The sequence below is a fragment of the Anguilla anguilla genome, chromosome 1 (assembly GCF_013347855.1).
Source record: "Anguilla anguilla isolate fAngAng1 chromosome 1, fAngAng1.pri, whole genome shotgun sequence".
In the NCBI taxonomy this organism is placed as follows: Eukaryota; Metazoa; Chordata; class Actinopteri; order Anguilliformes; family Anguillidae; genus Anguilla; species Anguilla anguilla.
In genome coordinates this window covers 69,665,692-69,680,316 of record NC_049201.1, presented here as the reverse complement: position 1 = coordinate 69,680,316, position 14,625 = coordinate 69,665,692, and the positions used below count along the sequence as shown (strand labels likewise).

The 14,625-nt window shown below is 43.8% G+C and overlaps 2 protein-coding genes across 3 annotated transcripts; one reads left to right on the top strand and one right to left on the bottom strand.

Annotated features, from left to right (window-relative positions):
• The first annotated feature begins 2,209 nt into the window (after window positions 1-2,209).
• Window positions 2,210-4,403, top strand: LOC118218772 (dolichol-phosphate mannosyltransferase subunit 3-like). 2 transcript variants are annotated; one of them, XR_004763558.1, is made up of 3 exons: window positions 2,210-2,361; window positions 2,749-2,820; window positions 3,288-3,561. XR_004763558.1 is itself a non-coding variant. In XM_035401478.1 (2 exons), the coding sequence occupies exon 2, from the start codon at window positions 3,313-3,315 to the stop codon at window positions 3,589-3,591; it is 279 nt and encodes a 92-aa protein (XP_035257369.1). In that variant the 5' UTR covers window positions 2,827-3,008; window positions 3,288-3,312; the 3' UTR covers window positions 3,592-4,403. The 2 variants fall into 2 exon arrangements, 1 of the variants encoding a protein (XP_035257369.1); XM_035401478.1 differs by lacking the exons at window positions 2,210-2,361; window positions 2,749-2,820 and adding an exon at window positions 2,827-3,008 and having other exon boundaries at window positions 3,288-4,403.
• A 2,721-nt stretch (window positions 4,404-7,124) lies between these two features.
• On the bottom strand, window positions 7,125-13,564 carry slc50a1 (solute carrier family 50 member 1). Its single transcript, XM_035432441.1, has 6 exons — window positions 13,325-13,564; window positions 12,584-12,661; window positions 12,292-12,415; window positions 8,855-9,016; window positions 7,780-7,899; window positions 7,125-7,444 (listed from the first exon to the last, which is right to left on the bottom strand). Exons 1-6 carry the CDS (start codon window positions 13,390-13,392, stop codon window positions 7,337-7,339), a joined length of 660 nt encoding a protein of 219 aa, XP_035288332.1. The 5' UTR covers window positions 13,393-13,564; the 3' UTR covers window positions 7,125-7,336.
• Between the last annotated feature and the right edge of the window lie 1,061 nt (window positions 13,565-14,625).

Here is a 14,625-nt window from a genome sequence, read left to right as displayed (position 1 = left end):
CACAGCACAACAAGCTGACAAGAGCTACTCGGGTTAACAGCAATTATATGGCTTATATGACTCTCTGAGTAATTTTATTGGCACTATCTGGTATTGAGTCATGGAAGAGATTATTTTTCAAAAGGGAAAAGGAGGTGATTGAAAGTAACAAACAGAAGCAAACTAGAAAATGAAAAGTAAAGGCGAGCATAAATAATTAGAAAGAACACAAAGGACAGATAAAGGAAATGGGGAAAAAAGAAAGAAAAAAGAAATGTGTGTTGCTGCAAAGGGTGATGGATCAGAGGTGAAAGTGAGCAAAGCCCAGTATTCTTTTTTAAATTTGTCTCCCTCCCCTCTCCTGAATGCTCCGTCGCTCCTCAAAACAGCAGCTGGAACAGGTGTCTTTTACTTAGAGCGAAGAGTAAACACGCTGACTCTGCACCGCAACACAATGTGCCCAGCACCTGTGTAGCACATTCACTGTAGCACACGGCTTTCCCACAAACCAGCAGGTACACACGGCCTCTGCACAGTATTTTTACACTCGATTTTAGAAGAGGCATAGGTCTAGGTGTGTGTGTTTGCATATATGTGTGTGTGTGCGTGTGTGAGTGGTGTGTGTGTGTGTGTGTGTGTGTGCGTTTGTGTGTATGTGAGTGTGAGTGTGAGTGTGAGTGTATGTACATGTGTGTGTGTGTGTGTGTTTGTGTGTGTGTGACAGGGCCAGGGTTACCAGCACAGGAAACAGAGGGATCCTGTTTGTGTGCCAGCTCCCATTGTTGCACTGATTAAACACACAGTTCCCTCTCCATCACGTTCTCTCTGTCTCTCTCTCTCTCTCTCATACACACACACACACACACACACTCACAGTCACACTCACACTGTTTATCCTGTGGGCCAGCATCAACCCCTGTCTGTAGCTTATATATATATATATATATATATATATATATATATATATATATACATACAGTGCAGTCCCTGGGTATTTGTACAGTGATATAATTTTGGTTCTTTTGGCTTTGAAATGAAACAATGAATATGAGGGTGGACTGTCAGATTTCATTTGAGGGTATTTGCATATATATTATGTAATATATATTGAGTGAATTACAGCCCTGTTAAATTTAGTTCCCCATTTCAGGTGAGCAAAAGTAACTGGACAATTGGCTGCACAGCTGGTTCATAAAACCAAATACACTGCTAAAGAAAAAGGGTTTTTCAGGGCCAAAAAGAATATGCTTGTCACCCGACCTGAATCTGCATTTCAACATGCATTTCACTTGCTGAAGGCAAAACTGATGGCAGAAAGCCCCTGAAACAGACAGGAGCTTAAGATGGCTGCAGTACAGGCCTGACAGAGCATTGCCAGGTAAGAGACCCAGAATCTGATGATGTCTTAGGGTTGCAGACTTCAGGCAGTCATCAAATGCAAATGATTTGCAAACAAGTACTAAATTTAATGACTTTATTTAAGATTATTAATTTGTCCAGTTACTTTTGGTCCCCTAAAATGGGGGGAGCTATGTATAAAAATTGATGATCCTACATTGATGAGAATGCTATTAAAAACAGTCTTCACTTTAACCTCATATTCACTTTCATTTAAAATTGAATGCGCTGGAGTACAGAGCCAAAAAAAAAAACATTGTATCACTGTACAAATACTTACAGACGACACCGTGCATGTATACATACCCTATACATATACAAAACAGAAACCCACCATTCAAAATCATGCTACAGAATACAAGGAAAACTATAAGCACATTAATTAGCTCTCTCTCTCACACATACACACACACACATGCTAACTACATCTGGAGCAACTACACAGTGAAGAGGATCGACTACACAGTGAAGATGACTAAATGCAAGACTCACACCTGCAACAAAGCTACAGCACTCCCCCCCCCCCCCCCCCCCCCCCCCCCCCCCCCCCTTTCCCAGTGTGTTATGTCTGCCAGTCCTCTGTGGGAGAGCTGGGTTCCTGAGAGCAGGAACAAAGGCTGGCACTGAGAAACTCTAGCACTGTACTACACACACACATACACACACACACTCACATACAAATGCACACGCGCATACGCACACACCCACGCATGCACACATGCATGTATGCACACACACACACATTCACCCCTGTCTAGAGCTCATTCCATTCAGTCCTGTCTAGATAGGACCAATGCTGTGCTATCCCTTTATTCATGACATTTTACAGCTAAATGTTTTTTGTGTCTTGTCTCTTTAGTCTGAACTCACATATGGGCCATGTCTGCATGTGTCTGGGATGAGCTCCATATTCACCGCTGTGACTGCATGGGGCAAACAGAGGAATTACGGTTAAATGACATCCCTCCAAATTCTCTATTGCTGGTTAGTATTCCAGTTTCTGTTACTTGAGTTTTCCCATAGTTTCCTAATACGACTGTTGTGGAAACAACCACCACTGAACTGCATTCATACATAGGATGAATAAAAATTAGATCACGATTGCTAAATAAAAAATATCCTTATAAAAATATTGCAAATGTTCTTACTACATCTGTGAGCTGACAGAAGCGTAAAATTAAATCTTCGGAAGTGGCAAACCGGGTAACATGATAGACATGCAATCAGTTAAAATTTATATGAAAAAAGGCTTTAAAATATGTCTCCCAGTGCAGCAAACATTACGCGTCTCGTCAAATCTTGTTTGGAACGGTAATCTGTTGATTTCTTGTCCTTAACACCAAATGACACATCTAAAACGTCACCTCCCAGAAGACACTGCAAACAATGACGTAAAAGTTTTGCGCATGATTCGGAAGTGGTGAGGTGGCCAAGGCGTCGCAGGTGAGGGAACGGGTTATTCTTGTAATCATATTTTACGATAAGCATTGCACGTTTAGAATAAACAATTGCAGTTTCATACTGCATATTGTATTTCAAATAAATAAATCGTTAAAAACAGCCGTGTTCCAGGGTGTGCTCTACATTTGCTAGTTCACTTGAAAACGTATATAGCTGGTGTGAAACCTCTGGTAAGCTTTGGATTATCTAGCAAGCTATTCCTTTGTAGAGCAGCACCTTGTTAGCGGTAGCTTTCTGTCAAACTGCCTTACGTTTTGTTGAATGCGGCTTCCGTTTTTTGGAAGGATATTAAATGAATAGTATAGTAGTTAGAAAATTATTAACACCGCTAATTCAAAATACAAACGTGATTCATGGTATGACATTATTTTGAAAATAAATTACGTTGTCTCAGTAGTGCGACCTGAAGTATAGCTTGTAGCTAAATCTGGTTTATTTCTATCCCTTAGGTGCATTTGATCATCTAACTTCACCATGACCAAGCTTCTGGAGTGGTTGCTGGGTAGCGCCATGGTGGGGATCACTTGGGGGTTACTAACCTTTGACGTGTTGGACCTACAGCTGCCCCAGGCATACAGAGAGGTGGTCTGGCCCATGCCTGTGTACCTCTTGGTGGTGTTTGGGTGTTACTCGCTGGCCACTGTGGGATATAGGGTGGCCACTTTCAATGACTGTGAAGAGGCTGCTAAGGAACTGCAGTCCCAGATCATAGAAGCCAGAGAAGATCTCGAGAAAAAGGGCCTGAAATTCTGACCCGAAGGCTGGGGGCTGGACCCTGGGATGGGTAGGGTGTGTGGGGGTCTGGGTTTTACGCAGATTCTTTCATCATACCTGTAACTAGTCTGTTCTGTTCTGGAGATATACTGCCAAGGTCAGGTTATTGCCTACAAAAATCTTGAAACATTTTTGAAACATCTTGCATAACATAAGGCATTGAGCCCCTATGGGTACCCATTTGGCATGCTGCCATATTTTGCCAGCTCATCAAAATGACACAGTTGCATTAAGCATCAACATGAGACCCCTCAAAAGATTTTTTTTGTTATTGAAAATGCTGGGTTGGTTCATCAACTTGCATTGCTTATGGAAGGAGAAATTTGTAACTGAGTTTATTTTCCTCCTGTTTGTCACATCTCTTCCCTCCTCCCCTCTTTTCTACATTTAACATAGATTTAGTTGCACTGCTGAAGCGTTACAGTGATGCAGTTGTCAGGATTATACTGCATTACAGAGGATCGTTTCTGGTTTGTAAAAGACAAATGGGGTCCACTTTTTCACCTTATTAAATGTGGCCATATAATATGGTTAAACCACTGTGCAGTTTAAAGCTTAAAGGACCATGATGTGTGTATGTCATACAACAGATGTTTTTACAGAGATGGAGGACAGTGCAGTTTTGCTCAACTGTGTTAAGGTTTTTCTATTTCTGTATTCTATGGAATACAAAGAAAGGTGGAAGAGCAAGTAATATTATGGCAAGAATATTGTATTCAGCAGAGATTTATTTGAGTCGTATTCCAAAATTTCTTATGTTGTAACGTCATTAAAGTGTTATTTTTCCCAAATTGTGCTGGAGATCTGTCTTTGCATGATGCAGTGTTGATAAACCAAGATCATAATCATTCATGTGTGGGTGGTGTAATGGTCGGTCCATTTAGATGATTCACAAATGTCTCCATCGTTCTTTTGAAAGTAAATTTAACAAGCAACTTAATGAATTGCCTTATGAGACTATAAAATTTCTAATGGAATGTATCATGAAATTAAAAAATATTTAAACTTGAAAACTTGCTCCAAGCTCTTTCGTACAAATTTTCCTGTAAAGCACACTGAAGGACTATCAAGAATCTGTGGGACCTCTGTTACGTACAGCAGCTAACATACATAACCTTTTCATTTTTTCCCTCTATTTTTTATGTTGACTTCTTTTGGGCCCGTCTCGCTACTGCAGAGTCCTCTTGTCAAATCTTGAGAGCGCAGACAGAAACAGATTGTCGCCACCTGCTGCTCCCCACCACCGCCACCCTGCCCCGCCCGTCATCTGAGCCACATTATAAACTCTGTAAAACTGACTGACATGTTGGCCACCGGTCGGCACCCTGAGCCGACCAGAGGAGGATGGGTTTCCCCCTTGAGCCTGGTTCCTTCCGAGGTTTCTTCCCATCTGCCACAGGGAGTTTCTCCTTGCCACTGTTGCCTTAGGCTTGCTCCTGTCGGGGTTTAGGCCAGGGTTGTCTGTAAAGTGTATTGTGACAACTGCTGGAAAATAAATACGCAATACAAATAAAATTTGATGACAAAATTAACGGATCTCCACAATCCTCCACCTCAAATGTGCAGTCATTGTGTCTTGGGCTATTGTGTCACTTCATATGCAGTTGACACGAGCAAACACACTTAATCCAGTCACTGCTGTATGATCAGAGGAGGACCCTCCCTCTGTGGGTGGCACTACCCCAAGGGGCTGCCACTACAATCACCATAGTAACCAGACACAAAAATACCGTTGTATGAAGTATAAAATTTATTTTCATTTTGATGAGGTTCACTTGTAAAAAAAAATCGCAACGATTCTTTTTATACATTTATATACAGTATACAACAGAAGTGAGTACACCCCTGTGCAATATCACTTAAATGTCAAATGATTCAAAATTGTATCACCTCTCAATAATTGCATTATTTCTAAGTTGACAAGTAGAGTATTTCCTCTTATGAACAACCAAAAACAAATACTTTAGAAAGACTATATTGAAAATAGAGACTTCAAAGTAGAAACTCAATGCAACAAAAGTGAATACACCTGTGATCACTGACACACAAGTTAGAAAACCTGTGATCATTGAAACAAAATTGAGTACATGTGCGATTTCCAATTAGCCTAATTGCATGAACATGGTTATAAAATGACCTGTGAACACCGGAACGTTCTCAATTTTGGACCTATGGGCTGTGTCTATCTGCATGTCTGCATCATGGCTCCACATGGAAAATAATTGCCAGAGGAATTTAAAAATTTGATTGTGAGACTTCACAAAGATGGAAAAGGATACAGGAAGATCGGTGACCAACTAAAAATCAGTCGAAACACAGCTGCAGCAATAATCAGGAGGTATAGAACGAGCCATAGTACCACTAATCAGAGCCGCAGTGGCCGTCCTCCTAAAATGACGCCACGGACAGTGCGCTGCTTGCACAGTCTAGCTCTGAAAAGCAGGCGGGCAAGTGCTTCAGACTTGGCACAGGGGTTATCAATGGAAATCGGAGTTTCTGTGACAGCTCAGACGGTGCGAAGGACATTGCACAACGTCAACCTCTATGGACGGCGTCCAAGAAAAAAACCCTTGCTTGCTCTTCGGCACAAAACTGCAAGATTAAACTTTGCTAAAGAACATGAAAAGCCTGATAAATATTGGGAGCACATTCTTTGGTCAGATGAGACCAAGATAAATTTGTTCGGCTCAGATGGGGTCCTGCATGTTTGGCGTGAACCTGGCCAGAACTACCACAGTGAATTCATAGTCCCGACAGTGAAGCACGGAGGTGGGAGTGTGATGATATGGGGCTGCATGAGTGCAAAATGTGTTGGGGAGGTGACATTTATAGATGGCACCATGAATGCCTGTGGATATACCAAAATACTGGCTGACAAGATGACTCCCAGTCTCCAGAAGCTTGGCAGAAGAGGAATATTCCAACATGATAACGATCCAAAGCACACTGCCAAAATCACGAAAGAGTTTCTAAAGAAGAAAAAAGTGATAACTATGACCCTGCCAAGTATGTCGCCTGACTTGAATTCAATAGAACACCTTTGGGGTATTTTAAAGAGAAAGGTAGAGCAACACAACCCCTCCAGCAAAGAGCAGCTGAAAAATTGTCTCTGAAGAATGGCAGAACATCTCTCCAGACATTTGTGCAACACTGGTATCCTCCATGCCGAGGAGGATTGAGTCTGTCATCAAAAATAAAGGTAGACATACGAAATATTGAAAAAATAAAAGATTTGAATCTCAGTAATGAAAGGTGTACTGACTTTTGTTGCATTGAGTTCCTATTCTGGGGCCTGTATTTTTAATACAAATACCCTACTGTTCAACTTAGAAGTAATGCAATTACTGTAAGGTGATACAATTTTAAATCATTTGACATTTAAGTGATATTGCACAGGTGTGTACTCACTTCTGTTGTGTACTGTATATTTGTACCGTGATATTTTACATAGATCTGTCTGTATAAAATAGGTGCACATAAGATGAACGAATTACATTATGAGAACACCCAAATACCCAATGCATTCTATTTATTAAGTTTTTACTGCCAGCTCATGAATATTCATGAACACAGAAACATTTCTAAAACCCTTGAGTGAGATTGGCTAAAACAGTGAAGCTTGTTAGCAAATAGAATGCTTTGTTTGTAACCAAGGCCTTGGCAGGAAGCTCCCAAGTGGCAGTGTCTTTATGTACAGACAAAAGACACTTAAGCTCCACCCCCTTCACATATGTACCAGTTTGTAGGAGGCCACATCCTGACTGACTGGTGCAAATCTCCTAAACAGGAAGAATCTGATGAGACTTGTGATAATCCCAGGGGTGTTTGGTACCTGGCCGGGGAAGAGAAGAAGGACTCAAAGTCATCAATGCATTGCATTATAAGAATTTTAAACGAGAACATCAATGATTGATTTCGATCTCAATATGCGGTATATCAAATTGTATGAAGATAAAAAAACAATATATCTCCAGCGTCATTGCATCATAAGAATTTCAAACGTATCAATGATTGATTTTGATCTCAATATGCGGTATATCAAATTGTATGAAGATAAAAAAACATACCTCCAGCGTCATACATAATTCTGACTCTCGTGCATACCCAACTACAGGTACAGTTTCTAAGTTGCCCTGTGCCATTGTGTGCGTGACCCATTTCTCTCACCATGATGTAGTAGTCTTGGAGCTGGAGCCCATACAGGGTCCAGGAGGTAGAGGTGAGGAACGTGGCCACAGTCAGAGGGAAGGAGAGACGTTCCACAGACCGACTGCGCACTATCTCCACCTGGAACACAGCAGGCCAATGGGGCAAGGCACGTTACTCCGTGTGACAGAACGGGAGGGAAAGAGTTAAGGTTATACCACACAAATAGTAACTTATGGTTTACGTTACGCTACAGGGATTTAGCAGATGTGCTTATCCAGAGCGACTTACACAACTTTTATATAGCATTTACATTGTATCCATTTATACACTGAAGCAATTCAGGTTAAGTACCTTGCTCAAGGGTACGACGGCAATGTCCTACACAGGAATCGAACCCGTTACCTTTAGGTTACAAGCCCAAGTTTAAGATATGATATGTCTACACTAACTGGAGACGACAGGATCATTGCTGATGCAGGCATAAAAAGATTTACGGTAAGCGGTACACGATGTCCACACTGACTGGATACTAGAGTACCCAAACAGATAATGGAGGGGAGTGTGAGACAGAAACAATGGCACAATGGCACCAAGACAGAAAAACAGGAAAAGACGATGGGTAAAAAAAATACAGGAAGAAAAGGACGGGGGGGTTCAACACAGCAGACCCAGACACAGACGGAGGGAGAGTGACAGCGACAAACAGGAAGGGGGAGTGAAAGACAGGAAGAAAGAGGAGCTACAAAGGCAGAAGAGAGAAACGACAAATACAGTCCGTTGGAACAGCTGATTGGTTAGAGGGGTGTATATAGCCATATATAGATATGCAAGGGAGAGAGAAACAGATGCAACTCGCTGTTGTAAAATTTGGAACCATTGCCAGGATGGACAGTGTACACAGGTGCATCCTGTGTGTCATCCTGTTGTGCTACCATGGTGATATTTTGTCCTAGCTGAACTTGAGCACAGATAATAATAATAATATAATAATAATAATAATAATAATAATAATAATACCCCAGCGCTGTGTCATAACCATTTAAATCAGCGGGTAACGAATGAGGGGTTAGGGTTATGTGAATAGTGTTGTTACCAGGTCAGCCAGCGGGGACAGGTACATGGTGACGGTGAAGACGCTGCAGGCGAGGCCCAGCTGGGCTAGCTGCCGCTCTCCGCCGGGGAGGAACACGCTGAAGTACACCCAGGCCCCGCCCAGCAGCGCGCCGGCCGCCAGGGTCTGCGCCGACACCCGCCTCTGCGGAGCACAGACAGGTAGCCTGCGTCAGCGCGCTTCAACACTGCGCCACTGCTCACACCTACAGCGCCGCAACACACGCAGAGCGCACTGCAACACACACACAGCGCACTGCAACACACGCAGAGCGCACTGCAACACACGCAGAGCGCACTGCAACACACACACAGCGCACTGCAACACACACAGAGCACACTGCAACACACACACAGAGCACACTGCAACACACACACACACAGCGCACTGCAACACACACACGCAGAGCGCACTGCAACACACGCAGAGCACACTGCAACACACGCAGAGCGCACTGCAACACACACAGAGCACACTGCAACACACACACGCAGAGCGCACTGCAACACACGCAGAGCGCACTGCAACACACACAGAGCACACTGCAACACACACACGCAGAGCGCACTGCAACACACGCAGAGCGCACTGCAACACACACACGCAGAGCACACTGCAACACACACACGCAGAGCGCACTGCAACACACACACGCAGAGCGCACTGCAACACACACAGAGCGCACTGCAACACACGCAGAGCGCACTGCAACACACACACAGAGAGCGCACTGCAACACGCACAGAGTGCACTGCAACACACACACAGTGCACTGCAACACACACAGAGGGCACTGCAACACACACACACAGAGCGCACTGCAACACACACAGAGCACACTGCAACACACGCAGAGCGCACTGCAACACACGCAGAGCGCACTGCAACACACACACGCAGAGCGCACTGCAACACACACAGAGGGCACTGCAACACACACAGCGCACTGCAACAAACACAGAGCACACTGCAACACACACACACAGAGCGCACTGCAACACACACACAGCGCACTGCAACACACGCAGAGCGCACTGCAACACACACAGACAGAGCGCACTGCAACACACACAGAGCGCACTGCAACACACACAGAGGGCACTGCAACACACACAGAGCGCACTGCAACACACACGCAGAGCGCACTGCAACACACACAGAGCGCACTGCAACACACGCAGAGCGCACTGCAACACACGCAGAGCGCACTGCAACACACACACACACAGCGCACTGCAACACACACAGAGCGCACTGCAACACACACAGAGCACACTGCAACACACACAGAGGGCACTGCAACACACACAGACAGGGCGCACTGCAACACACACACAGCGCACTGCAACACACACAGACAGGGCGCACTGCAACACACACAGACAGGGCGCACTGCAACACACACAAAGCGCACTGCAACACACACAGAGCGCACTGCAACACACACACAGCGCACTGCAACACACACACAGCGCACTGCAACACACACACAGCGCACTGCAACACACACACGCAGAGCGCACTGCAACACACACAGAGCGCACTGCAACACACACAGACAGAGCGCACTGCAACACACACAAAGCGCACTGCAACACACGCAGAGCACACTGCAACACACACCCAGCACACTGCAACACACACAGAGCGCACTGCAACACACACAGAGCGCACTGCAACACACACAGAGCGCACTGCAACACACGCAGAGCACACTGCAACACACGCAGAGCACACTGCAACACACACACAGCGCGCCGCAACACACACACAGCGTATTGCAACACACACACAGCGTGCCGCAACACACACAGTGCACTGCAACACACACAGAGTGCACTGCAACACACACAGCGCACTGCAACACACACACACACAGCGCACTGCAACACACACAGAGCGCACTGCAACACACGCAGAGCGCACTGCAACACACACACAGCGCACTGCAACACACACACAGCGCACTGCAACACACACAGACAGAGCGCACTGCAACACACACAGAGGGCACTGCAACACACACATAGGGCACTGCAATACACACAGACCGCGCTACAAAAGCACATTCGCTACTGAGGTGGAGCATGCAATCTGCCAAACGCACCTACGCCGGCCTCTTTATTAGGTACACCTGCTTGTTAACGCAAATAGCCTACTCCTTCAAACAGAGAATCGTGTGGCTGCAGCTCAATATATAAAGCAGGCAGACACCGTGAAGAGGTTTTGGTTTTTTAGATTTAGATTAGAATGGGCAGGATGCGTGATCTAAGCTGCTTTGACCGTGGTATGATTGTCGGTGCCAGACATGGTGGTTCCAGCATCTCAGAAACAGCTGCCCGTCAGTCTCAACAGTTTACAGAGAATGGTGCAATAAACAAAAACATCCAGTGAGCAGCAGTTCTGTGGCCGAAAATGGCTTGTTAATGAGAGAGGTCGGAGGAGAATGGCAGACTTCTTCAAGCTAACAGAAAGGCCACACGCGCTCCAATAACACCTGTGTACAACAGTGGTGTGCAGTAGGGCATCTCCAAAGGCACAACACGTCAAACCTTGCAGTGGATGGGCTACAGCAGCAGAAGACCACACCGGACTCCACTCCAATCAGAACACAAATATGAAGCTACACAAATCTTGCTTTCTGCTGTGGCATGAAGATGGTAGGGTCAGAATTTGGTGTAAACAGCATGGATTCATGGATTTGTCCTGGCTTGTGTCAACAGTGCAGGCTGGTGCTGGTGGATCATTTGACTGTCCCAGCATGCCTAAGCAGTGTTGCTGACCGTGTGCATCCCTTTATAGCACATTCTACCATTTTTCAAATGGATATTTCCAGCAAGATAAAGCACCAGGTCACAAATCACGCATCATCTCAAGCTGGTTCCATGAACATGGCTGCGACTACAGTTTACTCCAATGGCCCGCGCAGTCCCCAGATCACAATCTAATACGGCACCTTTGAGACGAGGTGGAATGGGAGGATCGGAGCATGAATGCATGGCTGAAAAATCCAGAGGAACTGCGTGATGCTGTTGGGTAAGAATGGACCAGAATCCCTAAGGAATGTCTGCAGCACCTTGCTGAATCCCCACTGTGAAGAACTCAGGCTGAAGGCAAAATAGAGGCAAAAAAACGGGGTCTGGCCCGGATCTAGATAGATGTACCTAATAAAGTGGCCGGTCAGCGTACATCTTCATTTTTCTCTTTATTTTTTAAATGTGTATATGCAAGCGTATGTTTGCTTTCCTATGTATATTTTGTGCATCTATTTTCACCTAATTTTATACACGTGCAAGCATGCATTTTTCTGTATAAACCACAATGGATGTTCTTGTGTATGAAATGTGCTATATAAATGAACTTGAACATCAGTGTGCAGTTCAAGTCCTGCCTTTGTGTACACAGACAGGTGCACTCACCTTAGTTTTGGTGTAATGACAATAGGCCATGATGTACAGGACCTGCAGGGCTGCTCCAATGGTATTGACAAGGACCAAGGTGCCATCCTTCTTCAGCAACCCATAGTACAGCCACCCCAGGTTACTGATAACAGGGCCAGATGGAAACCCACATACAACTACGTAAGCGCAAACACAGTAAAATGGCAACACTATTTTAAACGTTTGACTAAAGCAGTTCTTGTTTCCCCCGACTGCCTTCGTGTGGACATATCAGTATATCTACAGTGGAGTGCGGAGGCTTTGTTCATACTTAAGGCAGGTGGTGAGAAAAGGCAGGAACTGAACATTATCTGCACTCTGAGTCGCCCTCATTTTCTTCAGGTCGGTCCTGGAAAAGCAGCAGTAACACAACCCTCTGAGTCTGTCATCAGTACTACAAACACTCACCAGCTATATTACACAGGGTACTGACAAAATGACGCTCCATTTACGAAGCTACATGGCAATATATTAGGGCTGGACACGTTTTCAATGTATTTTCCACACAAATTGTATCAACTATCCTGCAGTGAATATCCGCACTTTACTCGATGAGGTTAGAGGCACTGAATAATAAGATGTTTTTTTAAAAGCAAATTAATGCAAATGTTAGCGACTGCTGACAGCACATCTGGATCTCGTAGAAAGACTACATCCACCTACATATCTGCAAAAAATAATTGCACTTGATTGTTTAATTCCTATCTGATTACAAAGCATATAGCAGGTGCCAACGTAGGAGCTAATGCCTGCTGTTTCAGAGCTGATAAGTTTAACAAATATTTGCTTCCATAGAAACTGTACTAGGCACAGATAGCTACAGTAAACATACAAGGTAACTGTAAGTAGCTAATATAGTCAATTCATTTATATGGAATTATGTTAACGTTTAAGCAGGAAAACATACTAGCGACAGAATATAAGGATAATATACAACTATAATACTATTAGTTGGCATGTCACTTTTATATCATATACCATCTAACAAGCTGGCTGATATAATTGCACTTACAGTCCTGTCGAAAACATTCCAAGTGTAAACACGATGCACGCCCATGATATAAACTGCAAAAACTCCATAGAACGAAAAATAAAATTTAACTTGCTAACTGTATTGTTCTGTTCACTCTGTGCCTCGTTCAGTATCTACCAATATATATGATACAATTAAAATACAAGTTGTTGGTTGAAGATTTTGTCTGGTATTTCCGTATTTGTAATCGGTCTCCGAAAATTCGGCATTCTGATTAGTAAACTCCGATGGGCGGGCAAATAACGCTAAACCAATCACAAAAGTGGGTTATGAAGATGTGGCGATGTAGATGTGTAGTCCAGAATTTGTACCGCTTCCGGACTACACTCTTGCCTGTTCATGAATACGTTCCTTCTTTAATTTAGCAACAGCCTTCTAAGTGTTCGCTTAAGGATACATCAGCAGCATTTTACCAGTAATCTGAACCTTCAGCTTAAAACCTGTACTACTCCACCCTGTTGTACGTGTACACGACATCCGTATGATTTGCTTGCAAGAGCATGTTGTCCCGTCCGTTAAATAATCGAAATTGTTTTCAAGCAAAAATGTTTTCGTTGCCTCCCTTCCACTTTGTCTGTTGTATTTGTTTTTTTTGTTTTTTTTTATTCGTTTTTTATTATTTTATTGTAGATGGTAAATTAATGTCTTACCTTAAATAACAACACTGTTATCTTCACCATCATACGTCAGAACTTTAACCCTTTAGACACCTTGGACAGTTTTGTATGTTTGCTTGTATGCATGCATATACGTATGTATGTATGTATGGATGGATGGATGCATGTTTGTTAAGCAAGTAATTTTATTTATCAGGCACATTTAAAACAACTGTTGACCAAAGTGCAGTACAAAGTATATTATATATATACAATTTATGCATGTAAACACAAACACATACAAGACAATGAACAAACTAAAAGAACATTAAAAAACATTAAACATGTATAAATGCTAGGTGCTGTTTAAATCTGGATTTGAAAAGGGAGATGAAAGGGGAAGACCTCATGTTAAGTGGTAGGCTGTTCCACAGCCTCAGAGCAATGACCCCAAAAGCACGGGCACCCTTGAGCTTTAACCGGGACTGTGCAACTGCCAGAAGCAGCTGGTTGGATGACCTCAGTGAACTAGGGGTAGACTGAGAGCAACGTAGGTTGGTAATATGAGAAGGAGCCAGCCCATTAAGGTGCTTTAAAAACAAGAACTAACACCTTGAAATGGATTCTATGGATTCTTGACTGGAAGCCAAAGCAGAGATGCTAAGACAGGGGTGATGTGGTTCC

What these genes read in the sequence shown, in the direction of transcription:
- slc50a1 (XM_035432441.1), bottom strand. Translation starts at nt 13,392, where the DNA reads ATGGAGTTTTTGCAGTTTATATCATGGGCGTGCATCGTGTTTACACTT. An exon ending in GGAATGTTTTCGACAGGACT is followed by an intron (nt 12,662 to 13,324) that starts GTAAGTGCAATT and finishes CTGCTTTTCCAG; the next exon opens with GACCGACCTGAAGAAAATGA. An exon ending in TTTCTCACCACCTGCCTTAA is followed by an intron (nt 12,416 to 12,583) that starts GTATGAACAAAG and finishes CCCTGTTATCAG; the next exon opens with TAACCTGGGGTGGCTGTACT.
- LOC118218772 (XM_035401478.1), top strand. Translation starts at nt 3,313, where the DNA reads ATGACCAAGCTTCTGGAGTGGTTGCTGGGTAGCGCCATGGTGGGGATC.